Raw genomic sequence first — 13797 nt, 5'->3', positions numbered from 1 at the left:
TCTTGTTTCCTTTCTTCTTTCTTTCTTTCTCTTTCTCTCTTTCTTTCTCTCTTTCTTTCCCCCTTCCCTTCCCTCCCCTCTCCTCCCTTTCCCTCCCCTCCCCTCTCCTTCCCTCCCTTTCCCCCTGCTCCTCCTCCTTCTTCCTTTTCTTTCAGCCTCTACTCTTTCATCCAAACTGCTTGAAAGTTTTCCTTACCTAGAACTTCACTTATCGAAGGCATTCATGCCAGGAACTAAGAGAGGTGCTTAAAAAAGGGGGGGAGGGATTTAAATATCGTTGTCTTCAAGTGATTGGGTATTACTTTTTATTTTCCTCATGTGAGAAATGAGGCACTGATGTGCCTAAACTCATGTATCTAGTAAGAGGCAAGGTCAAGGTTCAAAAGCTTTTTACCTGACATTCATTAAAAAAAAAAAAAAAAATCAACATTGCTCCTTGGAAAGGAAATGCCAGCCTCATTTCACTGTTTAACTAAAAATTCACAAACTCTTTTGTGATATTTACAAAAATAAACTAATGAGGGATTATAAAATTTGCCTCTCTGTCCAAGATTTAGTTGAGGTTTATTATTCATGATTTTTTTCCTAGTTACCATTAAAAAGCCGTATCCTCAAATTATGCCCATTTATTTAACAAATTTTTATTGAGTGCCTAAAAAGAGGACCCACTTAGGCTCTACGTGTACAATGATGAGAAAGCAGACAGTTTCTGCCAGAGGTTTCATTCTAGTGGGGATATATAGTTTAAAAACAAATGATTATATAATACTCTAATGGGTAATGATAAGCACTGTAAGGAAAAGGTAAGTTAGAATAAAGGATGGAGAAATGGGTGTATTTTTTTGAATGGATCATCATGGAAGCCCTCTTTAACAAACTGAACAGAGACCTTAGGTGTGTGCACCAGCCTTGCAGCTATCTAGAAGAGCTACCCAGCAGAGAAAACAGCTAGGCTATAAGGCATGGGTAAACTTACCATGTTTGAGGGTTGGCAAGGGCACAGTGGAAACCCACGTGTGCCACTGAAGCAGAGGGAGAGGGGGAAGATGATTGAGCCATGAGATCAGAGGGGGATCCAATAGTTCCATCATAGTGTGTAAGCCTCTGTAAGGATTTTGGATTTTATATAAGCATAATAAGAAGCTATTGGAAGGCTGAGAATAGTGACTGCCATTTTTAAAGGCTCACTTTGGTTACTCTGTGGGTAGGTAACAAATGATAGCTGGATAAGAGTGGAAATAAGTTGAGCATAAAGAGATGACAGCAATAACCAAGGCAAGAAATAATTGTGGCTTAAACTTGGAAATGGCAGAGAAGGAGATAAGGTATGTTTGGATTTACTAGGATTTACTGGGAGATTGTTTGGTAGGGTCAGTAGTTTGACCATCAGCTGTTTGGATAAAAAAAAAAATGTTATCTGTATAGATTTCACTTTGCTCACTATACCTTAACACAGACAAATAAAAGAATATTTACCTTATTGCTTATATGATGCACGTATACTATATCGTAAAGTCTATTTAAACAAATACGTATTTTCAGTTGTATTTAAATGTTACCTCAATAATTGGAATTTTTTTCTATTGTGTTACAGATATTTTATAACTGTACCTGTGTGGGGATTGCAGCCTCAAAGTCAGGAAATTCCTCAGGCATGGTGGGCAGGTGTCAAAAAGATAATGGATGTCCCAAAATGTTTCTGTATTTCCTTGTCATTTCAGTCATCACATCCTATACTTTATCTCTAGGTGGCATACCTGGATACATACTGCTTCTGAGGTGAACACTGATTCTCCCTGCCCCAGTTTTAATACAAGACGTATTATAATCATTTAGAACATTGATTTCAAATTCTGTTCTATAGAATTGTGATTCCTTAAAGCTCTCTCAGGGAACTTGACCCATATCCTTGTTCTAGTTTTATACTCTTCCGATTTTGGGTTTTTATGCAAAAATATGGTTGAATAGAAGTTTTTCTAGTTAAAAATTTTTTGTAAATCATTGGTCTAGAGAGCCTGTATCACTATAGTGCCTATATCACTATAGACACTCAAAAAATACAATATGCTATTTCTAATTATGGTGATAATACTACCCAGTGTAGACTAAATGTGTTTTTTATTATTTTTTAAGATTTTAATTTTAAGTAATCTCTACACCCAATGTGGGGCTCATACTTACAACCCTGAGATCAAGAGTCACATGCTCTACCAACTGAGCCAGCCAGGTGTCCCTAGGCTAACTGTGTTTTAGATTAAGCATGGTTTCACTGAATTATGAGTGATAAAATTTTAAGATAGCTTAAAGACTCATCTAATATCACCATGCTTCACATTTATTACTTTAATATGTAGGTTATTTTTCTTGTTCTGACTAGAATTATTTATATGTATGGGTGTGGGGGGGGTTGTTCATAACTTTTGAATCAATTGAGTTCTCTAATCCATGAATATATGTTAATGATTCCAAGTGTTTTTGCTTATAAAACTCTAAAAGAATTTTTAAAACTGTGTACCCCTTTTGCATATTGTTAAGTGGACATCTAAAATTTTCTTAAGTTTAATAGTAAGCAAGCATTGATTTCTGGTATATTATAAATATTTACATTTAAAAATATAATAATTTTAAATGTAGATTACTCTTTTAAATGTAATCAGTGAGAATCTAGGAAACAGATTAGATAACCAATATCACCTAATTTAAAATTACACAAAAAATCTTTTACAGTAAATATGTTACATATTTTTTTCTTCTTGTGCTTATATCTTAATTCAACTTCCCTATAGGCTTCTCTTCTATTGTAATATAATTTATGTTTGAACACTTTTTATTGACTTTCCTATCTTAGATTTCTATAAAAAAGTATATAAATTCTAAAATAGTAGTTTGTAACTAGTATTGTCAGTGATAAAATTTTCTTCCTAATGGGATTAGCCATTCAAATAATACTATTATACAATTGATAAAATAATCTAAAAATATTACAAATTTTAGCAAAATTATTAAACCTAAAAAGTCAGATTTTATCAGAAACTAATCTTTTATGAGATGATTAGGTGATTTTTAAATTAATTCATATATTGAAGGATGAATATCACATTATTCTAAAATGAAACTATTCAAAAGTATTATATACATATATGGTTTCCCATAGGATATTATAGAAAATGATTAGGAAAAATAAACAGAAAATAGGACCCAACATCCACAAAAGGGCTTAAGGAAAACATGAGATACTGTGTTTTCAAATGGGAGCATGATACGGAGAGCATTGCACCAGAGTTCTCAAACCAGGATGGTTCTTCATGGGTGTCTATTTCTTCCACATCTTATCCTGGGTCAAGGAGTCACCTGGGCCAAGTGCTTAATCAGGGTCCTAGATGAAGAATTATCTTCACCACCAGCCCTTCAAATGAACCATGCTGTGTTTTGATGTCAGAAGGAGATGTCCTTAGATGGAAGGAGAAAAGTTGTGATTTTTGCCTCTTTTCAAGTAGAGATTAAATGATATTATACGGGGCACCTGGGTGGCTCAGTCGTTAAGCGTCTGCCTTCGGCTCAGGTCATGATCCCAGGGTCCTGAGATTGAGCCCCGCATCGGGCTCCCTGCTCAGCAGGAAGCCTGCTTCTCCCTCTCTGCCCCTGCTTGTGTTCCCTCTCTCGATGTCTCTCTCTCTCTGTCAAATAAATAAATAAAATATTAAATAAAATAAAATAAATGATATTATACATATGGAGAAATTAGTACCATGGTTAACACTCAATAGTTATTATAATATCATCATGATTATTACCATTAAAATTGACAGGCCAATTAGTTAAAGCTATACAGTCATATTAAGGATGCCCTTGTTATTTTAGGTATTCTTGCACTTGGCTGCTAGATTCAGGTCCCCACTATTTAGCAGAAACACTTAGCATGCCACAGCAATTATGATTGTATCAACTCAGATCAACATGGTCCTGTGTTTTTAGATGAAGAGCCACAAAAATCAGTTATAGTTTATTGATCCTTTACTGTTGCCTCAAATTTCTTAGAATTTTTTTTTCTGTGAGTCTTTGTTGTTTTGCCAATTAAACTTAAAATTTTACTTTATCCAATACCATCTGAATATATCATGTAGAGGTGATTTACATTTTGGAAATATTAACTATAAACTCTTTGAGGCATTGCATCTAATAGCACATGGATTTACATAATTTGCCCTCCCTATGCTACGACACTATGGGTTTTCCATAAATGCTACTTGAATCCTAACATTTCATATGTGATAAGCAGATTATCACTAACATTACTATTTGCTTTAATGGATTATATTTTCTTTATAGTGCTTTTGTTGTTTTTAGGTGCATTAAGCCACAATTTAAGTCTTTTGCCCTGGGTATCTACACCTTAGCAATAAGAGTTCTTGGTAAGTATAATCTATGTTTTAATTATGATAGCCATGACAAATGTATTTTGAATACTTTTCTAAGTCTTTTTACAGAATTATCATGCATAACTAAATAATATAGGTGGTTAGGTCCCTATTTATTTTCTTCCTCCCTTCATTTCTTTATTCCCTCCCTCCCACTCTCAACTTCTCCCTTCCTTTATTCTAGAAATTGAGAGCCAATGCTGTGCCTGTGATATAATGAAGTGATTTTGTGAGAAGAGTAACATTTTTTTGTCTAACAATCTTGTCTCTTCCAGCACTGGTCTATTGTCAAAAAGTTTATTCTTGTTATGAAAGAGCCCTCTGAGAGGAAAGCAAGAAATGAATCAGTAAGAAAGTCTGAAGCCTTAATATAATTTCTTCAGTTGTTAAAATGGAAGGAATTCTTTTGAGCTACTCTCAGTGCTGAGATATATCATTTGGTAGAAAGATCAGTTCATTCATACAGTCAAAAGAGTATGGCTTTGAGTTGACCATTTTTTTAAATGTAATTGGAATGGTTTTTTCTAATAGATTTTTCAATATGCATCAGTTAGAACCCATAGAAAATAGAGTTAATGGTCAGATAAGTTTTCTGTTTCTACAAAGTTTATATTCTAAGGAATAAAGCAAAACAATCACAAATGTTCCTCTGTAGTTTAACAGAAAAGAACTGCCAGGGAGAAAAACAAACTCAGATCTTTAAAAAATCTGAAAACAAATAGATCTTGATATAAAATGGGTATATATGAAGATACAGTATAATCCTGATGAAATTGGGGGAGCAGCAAATATGGAAGTTTATCCCATTATGGCTGGCTCTAATTCTACAATGTGAAAACAGAGATTACTTAGAAAAATGTCAGATTATTGAGCCTGAAGTATATCTCTGGCTGGAATTGGTTCCTATATCTACCTCCTTTTGGAGATAAAGATATAACCTACACTGGAAAAAGATTTCAAGTGAAAGAAATGTTTCATTGGGGCCCATGGCTGGTTCAGTCAGTAGAACACATGACTCTTGACCTCCAGGTTGTGAGTTCAAGCCCCATGTTGGGCATGAAGACTATTTAAAAAATAAGAAAATGAAGTTTTAAAAAAGAAATGATTCATAAAATTGATTCCATAAAACTAAAAATATACTTGAAAATGGCAAAAATATCATAAGCGAAGTCAAAAGGCAAATGATAAACTGGGAACAACTATTTTTTGCAATTTATGCAAAGACTATTTATAATATCCCTATTATAAAGAGAGCCCCTAAGTATTGAGAAAAAAAGACCAACACCCAAATGGAAAAATGGGTAACAGGTATGAACAGCCATCTCATGGAAAAAAATGTAAATGCCTCTTAATATATGAAAAGATGGTCAAACTCTCTCATAATAAGGAGAGCACAAATTAAAATTATACTGATAAAATTTTTTTGCTTATCAGATTTGCAAATTACCAAATGTTGTTTGCAATGTATGGAAAAATAGATATGCTTACACACTGCTGTTGAGAAAATTTCTCCATGGTCTCAGCCCTCAGTGGAGGGTTATGTGGCAGTAACTAACAAAACTATGATTAGATTTATTTTTTGACCTAGCAACCTCACTTCTAAAAATTGATACCAAAAATTTGCTAGCAAAACTATGAAATAAGTAAAATTTTATGGATGTCTAATTATTGTGGCATTATGTATAGTAGCAAACTGTAAACAGTCTAGTTGTCCATCAATATGACATATTTGAATGCACTATAGTGAACCCACAGAATGGATTCCTATGCAGCTGTAAGGATGAATGGGGAAAATCTCCCTCTAATGTTCACAAGTTTACTAGTCCGCTCTGGCTGCCATAACAAAATACCACAGACTGAAGAACTTAAACAGCAGAAATTTATTTTCTCACATTTCTGAAGGCTGGGAAGTCCAAGATCAAGGTACCAACAGGCCTGGTATCTGGTGAAATCCCTGAGACCATTTTTCCTGGTTTGTAGACAGCTGCCCTCTCACTGTGATCTCACAAAGATTTCCCCTGTGTACATATGGAGAGAGATGGAGTTCTGGTATCTTTTCCTCTTCTGATTAGGACACCAGTCCTAGCAAATTAAGTCCTTTATGACTTCACTTAACCTTTATCTCCTTAATAACTCTATCTCCGAGTGCAATTATATTAGGGCTAAGGCTTCAGCATATGAATTTTGGAGGGACACAGTAGTCTATATTACCAAGGGATCTCCAGGCTATACCCTTAAGTAAAGTGAAGTAAAATGTAGAATGATGTTCATATTATGATGCATTTGGTGTAAGAAGTATGGAAAGGTAGAAATATACATGTATGCAAAGGTATTTGCTAACATTTTAAAAAAAAAACCATGGAAGTATGAACTAAAAACATGATGATGATGATGATGGTGGTGGTGGTGAGAGTGATGGTGGTGGTGGTTGCATATAAGGGAAGGAAGGAAAAAAGTAAGAGAAGACAGAATGGAAAGTAGAGTTTGTAAATGTAACTCTGATTTAATTTTTAATTTGAAATCATGCAAAGTTTTTTCAGGTCTTGATCTCAGGGTCCTGGGATTGAGCCCTGTGTCAGACTCTGCACTCAGTGGAGAGTGTGCTTAAGATTCTCTTCCTCGCTCTCTCTGTCTCCCCCCCACCCCACCCCCACTCAGGAGTGCTCGCTCGCTCTCTCTCTTTTAAATAAATAAATAAATAAATATTTTTTAAAAACTGAAAACATCCAAAGTTTTTATGTAATTAAAAAACAATATGGGGGCACCTGGGTGGCTCAGTTGTTAAGTATCTGCCTTCGGCTGGGGTCATGATCCCAGGGGCCCTGCTCAGCAGGAGTTCTGCTTCTCCCTCTCCCACTCTCCCTGCTTGTATTCCCTCTCTCTGTCAAATAAATAAATAAAGTCTTAAAAAAAAAAAACAATGAAAAGAAACTAAGACATTCTTGAAACAAACTGAAATTGGCTATTTAAGAGGCATAACCACAAAGAAAAACAGATTTAAAAAAAGGGCAGAATCATTACCAAAGCCACATAACTTCACTGCATTGTGTAGTCTTTAATACTAACATTGGTATAGTTATGTTGAAACTATTACATATTTTAAAATAAAGCAAATAAGAGATTATGTTAATATCATTAGAAGTCAGTATTTTCAGCACAATAAAAAAGTGATAACAGCATAAAATAAGTAAAACCCATTCTTAAGTAATGGGAAGGTGACCAGGAAAAGTAAGGTAAATAAGGGTTAGATTTGTTATGGAGATTTAGGTGGGTGCCTTCTTTGATAAAATCCTTTTGGGATTAGGAATCCTTCTCTTCTTGGTATAGAGAGGTAGACACCCTTACAAATGGCGATCTCTGTTGTAAATCTAAGTTTCCCTTACAAAAAGGAAACTTAGGCTCTGTCTTCACAGCTTTTCCTGTGCCTTCTGTTTCTCAAAATAACGTTTATGCCAGAGAAATACAATGAGGTAGCATATTCTGGTCTTCTACAGGTACCTATTTTCCCCAAAGCAGTTTGTTTTTAGTTTGAAAGTAGGTGGTTCCAGAGACTCATTCATTATAGGATAATCAAAAAGATGGGTATATATATATTTTTAGCAGCAATTGTTTGTTTTTCTCACAGCAGGAATCCCAGCTCCCGTGTATTTTGGAATTTTGATTGACACCTCATGCCTCAAATGGGGATTTAAAAGATGTGGACGTAGAGGCTCCTGCAGATTATATGATTCAAATGCTTTCAGGTACCGTATCAAACTCGTTCCTGCATCTCCCTGCTACAACGTTACAGGTTTGCACAATGAAATGGGCAGTAATCATTCCTCATGGAGTTTCACTGCAAAAGGATCATCTAACCAAGAAACAAGTTCTATTTTATAGAATAATTTTATTATTATTTACTTGGCTAGATCTTTCAGTTTTTCCCTAATCTTAAATAAAATTCACAAAAGATTCCAGAATACAGTAGAATTTTGCAAGTTTATGCACACAAGTGGGTAATTCTCTGAAGCTCCAAAGCATTTAAATTTAGGTCACATTTTGGGTTTAATTCTATTCTTTTTCAAACTGAGCCAAACTGTCCCATTTACGTCAGATATAATCCCCCTGGGCAAGGATTGGATTTGGCTCTAAATCTGTCCAGCTTTTATTGCCAAACTGATGTTCAATTATTCCAGTACTTGAGATGCATAAAAGTAAAAGGCTTTTTCTGTGTGTATGAGTGTGTATGGGGCTGAGGGGCATGCCTTTTTCACTATGGCATCATTCAGTTCAGTTCATCAAACATTTAGTCCCCTTATTGCTTAAAGCAATGCTTCAATGGCTTAAAAGCAGGAAGGATTTTTTTATTTTTTTATTTATTTATTTATTTTACAATCTGAGCATTTTCTGGAGGAATAAGCTTGGTACTGAACTGTGTAAGTTGGAAGTTGGATGTGAATTGAGCCAACCATCTCAAATAAGTTTGTTTGATGTAATAGGCTTTGATGTTATGTGAGAAATTTATTTTGGTCTTTGAAAGGGACTTGACCTATGAGTAGAATTTGTGCTTTGCTCACATTTGCTAAGGCGGCATTTACTTTAATGTAAAGACAATGTATTTCAATCAGAGACTGAGTATGTGTACAAGGTGACCAGAATAAATCATTCAACCTGTCCTTCCATACCTTCCTGTTTTATGATAGAATGAAGAACTAGTGGCTTCTCATTAAGAAAGTGATTTAAACCTTTGGTTAATTCTTAATTCATTCTGCTCTACTAAGAGCTCTGAGTCTCCCTTAACATTGCTTCTTGCAGTTTTTTTGTAGAAGTGCATTTGGGCAAGTTTCAAGGATAGGGTAACCACATAATTTATCATTCAACATGGACACTTTTGAGAGTGAAAAGGGGCACTATTAAAAAGTATACTGGGACAACACCAGCATAAGCTAGGACTGTTCTGGGCAAATAGGCATATGGTCATCTGGTCTAAGGGAATAATTTACAGAGAGGATGGAACTGATTATGTAATTAGTAGTAACTAAAAATTATGGCACCACTAAGAGGTTGCTTTATATTAGCATACTGCCTTCAATAGTCTACCAGATGTTCATAGAAAGGTCTTTTATAGCCACTGAATTTGCATCTTAAGAAAAAACATCCTCGTGATGGTTTCATTGACAGATTGATTTTCTTGGTATTGCTATTTATGGAATGATACTCTTACCTTCCTTTCCCATTTTAAAGTTGGATAGTTGCAATAATTATGACTGAGTTTCTCTCTTCTTTTAGACACATATATCTGGGACTAACTGTGATGCTGGGCACAGTGTCCATTTTCCTAAGTATTGCAGTACTTTTCACTTTAAAGAAAAATTGTGTTTCAAAACATAGAAGCTTCAGAACCAAGACAGAAGGAACAATGGTGTCTACAAGAATCAGGAAGGAAAATTGTACTACAAGTGATCATTTGCTACAACCCAACTACTGGCCAGGCAAGGAAACACAGCTTTAGAAAAATGATGACTTGAAGCCATGTTTTCTAATTTCTGGAAATTCTGCAAACAAATAGATTTTAATCAAAGGGGTTTTAAATGTGTCTTTTTTTTCTCCTTTCAAAAAAAAATGTCTTTGTTTTTGGCCCTAGGTATTTGATAATGTACCTAGTAACAAATATAATTAAACATATTACAGAAAATGTGGATAATAAAGTTAATCCAAACCTTTTAAATCTTCCTTATTTATACAAATTCCTTATATTATTTACTCATTCTGCTTAATTTTGCCTTGTGCCCGTTGATATATTAGCTGTATTCCTAGAACAATTGTTCTAATAGTCTAATGGCTATATATAAAGTAATTTCTAAACTAAAATACTTGTCAAGGGGAAGAGGGTCCTGTTAGAAAATTAAATTATATCTTGGCCTCCTTCAAATATGACCTTAATTGGGATGTTGGGATAGAGCCAGAATATGTAGAGAAAGATTTCATTTTACACTCTTCCTTTCTTTTGGACTATAATAATTGATACAGAAATGTATAGTGGCAAATGATCTCGGAGGATTCAAATTTTGGATTATTAGCTCTTCTACCATCCATTATATGTACATTGTGTGTGACACTTGAAGTGACCATGGTGGTAAAGTAATAAAATTATTATTAACATGTGTCGTTGTCCTTCTATAAATTCAGTGGATTAAAAAATACTGTTTATACAATACTGCCCATATTTTAATGTATGTAAGCTGCTCTAGACATATGCACATGATGTGATCCTAAAATGCATTTGAAAGTTGAATTTCTGAAAGTCTACAGTAAGCTTAGGTGTTGTAACAGGAATGAGGAGGTGATGGTTGAGTGACGGTGTGGTTCTTGGGTGCTCTATCTGGCACTCATCACAGGGTCGAAGGGCTTCTGGGCAGGGGGCCGACACTGCTACAGCCTGCCAGATAGCTCTTTGTTTCTGGGCATTTCTTCTCTGCTGGCTTCCTGGAGCTCCTCTGAGGAGATATAATAGGTTCAGTAGTCCTCCATCATCAGCTCTATTATCTACTATATTTTTCTTCCTCTAACAGCTGGGTAAGAGGAACTTGGGCCTCCTAAGAAAAGCAGACTTAAGGTAGAGACCACCCAAGTGGAGTCTTGAAATTGTACCACAATTCTTAGCAGCCTTTACAACAAACAGTGCATGCAATCAGGACACTCCCAACAAGAAGTTTGTGTGAGGAGTGTCTAGAAACCTAAGTCCAACAAGAAGGTCCAGCTCAAAAATGCAATAGTCTTCATCGGTGGAAGCCTCAAAGAGTACAAACAAAATAGTTTACTGTCTTTTCATTTTTCCATTATATACCAATCCTATAAATATGAATGGAAGAAACTGGAGATGGAGTTTGGGGATGGAGAGCAGAAGACATTTCCTTTAAATGTAGATTAATTTTGTCATTTTATTTGAATTAGTGATCAAGATTATCTCACATTGTACTATTTTTGAAAATGAAAATCAACGTGTTTTGTTTCCAGCAGGCCTACATCAGACCTGCTGCTGCTGTGTTAACTTGAGAGCAGGAATTCTTTTTGTCATCTCAATATCAGTCTTACCCACACCAAATACTTACCAAGTGTGTGAGTGACTACACTTGTCAAGAATTTTCTTTGTAGAGATGAAATTAAAATTCAAGGTCCTCATCCTATTTCCCACATCCTCTTTATTTTTCAAAGCTTTCTGTAGCAATATCCTGAAAAACCTTTTTTGCAAGTAAATTTCTAAACAGAATCCTATCCAATTTACTCTTGAGTAACTTGAAAAATAAATAAAAATTGGCATGAAATTTGATCTTTTTTCATAAAAGTACTGGATAACAGTGAAAAGGAAGCTTTTCTTATGCATCACCATTAATTTGACAGTGGAATTATATATTCTAAACTCAGTAATATGGCATATGAGGGTATCATATAGTGGGGATTTGAATTTACTAAGGGAAACCTTGATATTTTGGATGAGTAAATTCATCTGACAGAAGTAGCAGGCTTTTTATGCCTCAGAAAGCACATGAATAATTTTTTTTTCTAACCAAACTTCATTTCAAAGGTCAAAAAATTCCCTCAGCCCCAGAGCCAGACATTTAGAGGTAAGACCTTGACCGCCATGTGGGATCCCCCAATTGCCCCACATTCAATGGGTCACTTTCTTCTCTTGTTCCACAGCCATGGCCTCTAGAGTGACCAGCACCTCAAATGAGCATCTGATTCGCTCTAAGTTTCAGACAGGTAAATCTCCAGCAATGTCATCTTACAAATGGAGTGACTGAAATTGGATTAAATGACTTAGCCAAGGTGGAGGTGGGCAAACTAATGTTGGTTTCTTCCATTACATCATGATGCCTCTGAAGCAGGTAATAAAAACAAGCGCTCTAAAATTCTGAAAAACAACTAGAAGAACTTTTGTGACCATCAGCATTTAAGAAATCTCCACTTACATACTACAGATTTACACAGTCATACATAAAGGGAGATTGATAGAATACAGTGACTATAATATATCCTTGAGAACAATAATCATTTTTAATAATTTTATAACAACTAGTAAGTGTGACAATATTAAGCACCCTCCATATGTGTGCTAAGTGCTTTAGACACATTATCTCAATTTCAAATATCAAAATAACTTTATGTGTTAGGTATAATTACTGATATTTTTAGAGGAAGAAACCGAAATTTAGAGAATTTTAGTAACTTATTCGAAGCTAACACGTCTCAGTAATTGGTTGAGCCAAGATTTACATTGAGTTTTATCAGATTTGGACAGCCACGTTATGCCTGTATTAATCTATACCCTAATTGTTATCTCCCACTAATTTTGCTAAAAATAATTTTGGATATCTATGTTGGAAAAGTTTTAACATACCAAAATATGCACATGGTTAAAGAAAATCAAATGATGCAGAATGATTTAAAATGAAAAGTAACAGTCCTGCACCCCAACTTCACTTCTGTTCCTCAAAGGCAATTACTTCTTGCAAGTTTGGGTTGTTGGTTTTTCTGATGGTCACTTCCACATCTTTAAATAATAATATGCAAATACCACTTCTTGACTTATCAACTTTGGGCAGGGTCTATTGACTGTCTACTCTGATAGATTAGGAGTAATGCCTCTCATCCCCTGTAATTAGTACATAGTGGGGTCACTATTCTGAGTTCCTCAAATGTCACCTCAATACCTCCATTTCTCATTCAATAAACACAAACCATATTATGTTTCCCCACCTTTTGCAAAATGAAGACCCTAGAGCTCCCTCCCTTCCCTTGATGTCTCCAAACTCTCATCTCCTTTCTGTTCCCTGTACCTTTACTTTTACAATGTTGAGAATGATAACATGTTTCATCAGCTCTGTGAACATTCCATCAGGAAAAGCCTGAATGATTATGATTAAGATCGATGCCATCTACTGGTGAAGCCACAAAATCTCACAATGAGGAAAAAAGAAAAAGGAATAAAAACATATATTGAGGACCTACTATGAATCAAGCATTAGAGGTATATTAACACATTTAAATATTAAGTACAATGTAAAAAAGTGTTTATGTTTGAATAATTTTAGAATATGCTGAGTTAATAAGTTTCACACAAGTGCGGAATCTTTAATGTGATGATGTGTATTGCTGATCTCTTCAAGAGGATGTGTATCTTTATTTGGCAGACTTATTTGGCATTAAATCCACTTTTTATTAACAAGTCTTGGACCTAGGTAATTTTCAATGCAGTGTGTTAGGAAAACACAATTTTATCCTCCTCCTTTATAAATTTTTTCCTATCTTATATGTCAGCTTCTGGTATCAGGCTTATGCAGTTTTATAAAATTAACTAGAAAGCTATTTTGTTTTTAAAGTTCTGGAACAGATTTTA

The 13797-nt window shown here is 34.9% G+C and overlaps 1 protein-coding gene across 5 annotated transcripts in view; it reads left to right on the top strand.

Moving 5' to 3' along the window:
* Positions 1–11108, top strand: part of SLCO1C1 (solute carrier organic anion transporter family member 1C1) — a 75096-nt gene extending 63988 nt beyond the window's left edge. For 3 of the 5 annotated variants that reach the window (XM_073877895.1, XM_073877897.1, XM_073877896.1), the window contains 4 exons: positions 1595–1779; positions 4348–4412; positions 8044–8161; positions 9687–11107. In XM_073877895.1, coding sequence (XP_073733996.1) covers positions 1595–1779; positions 4348–4412; positions 8044–8161; positions 9687–9909 — 591 coding nt within the window. In that variant the 3' untranslated portion in view covers positions 9910–11107. Of the gene's footprint in view, positions 1–1594; positions 1780–4347; positions 4413–8043; positions 8162–9686 lie in introns of all 5 variants that reach the window. The other 2 variants (XM_025879886.2, XM_073877898.1) reach the window with 2 other exon arrangements.
* The last annotated feature ends 2689 nt before the right edge of the window (positions 11109–13797 follow it).

The sequence above is a fragment of the Callorhinus ursinus genome, unplaced genomic scaffold, assembly GCF_003265705.2.
Source record: "Callorhinus ursinus isolate GAN/ISIS: 27379988/994484 unplaced genomic scaffold, GSC_fseal_2.0 scaffold27, whole genome shotgun sequence".
Taxonomy (NCBI): domain Eukaryota; kingdom Metazoa; phylum Chordata; class Mammalia; order Carnivora; family Otariidae; genus Callorhinus; species Callorhinus ursinus.
This window is presented reverse-complemented; position numbering and strand designations above follow the sequence as displayed.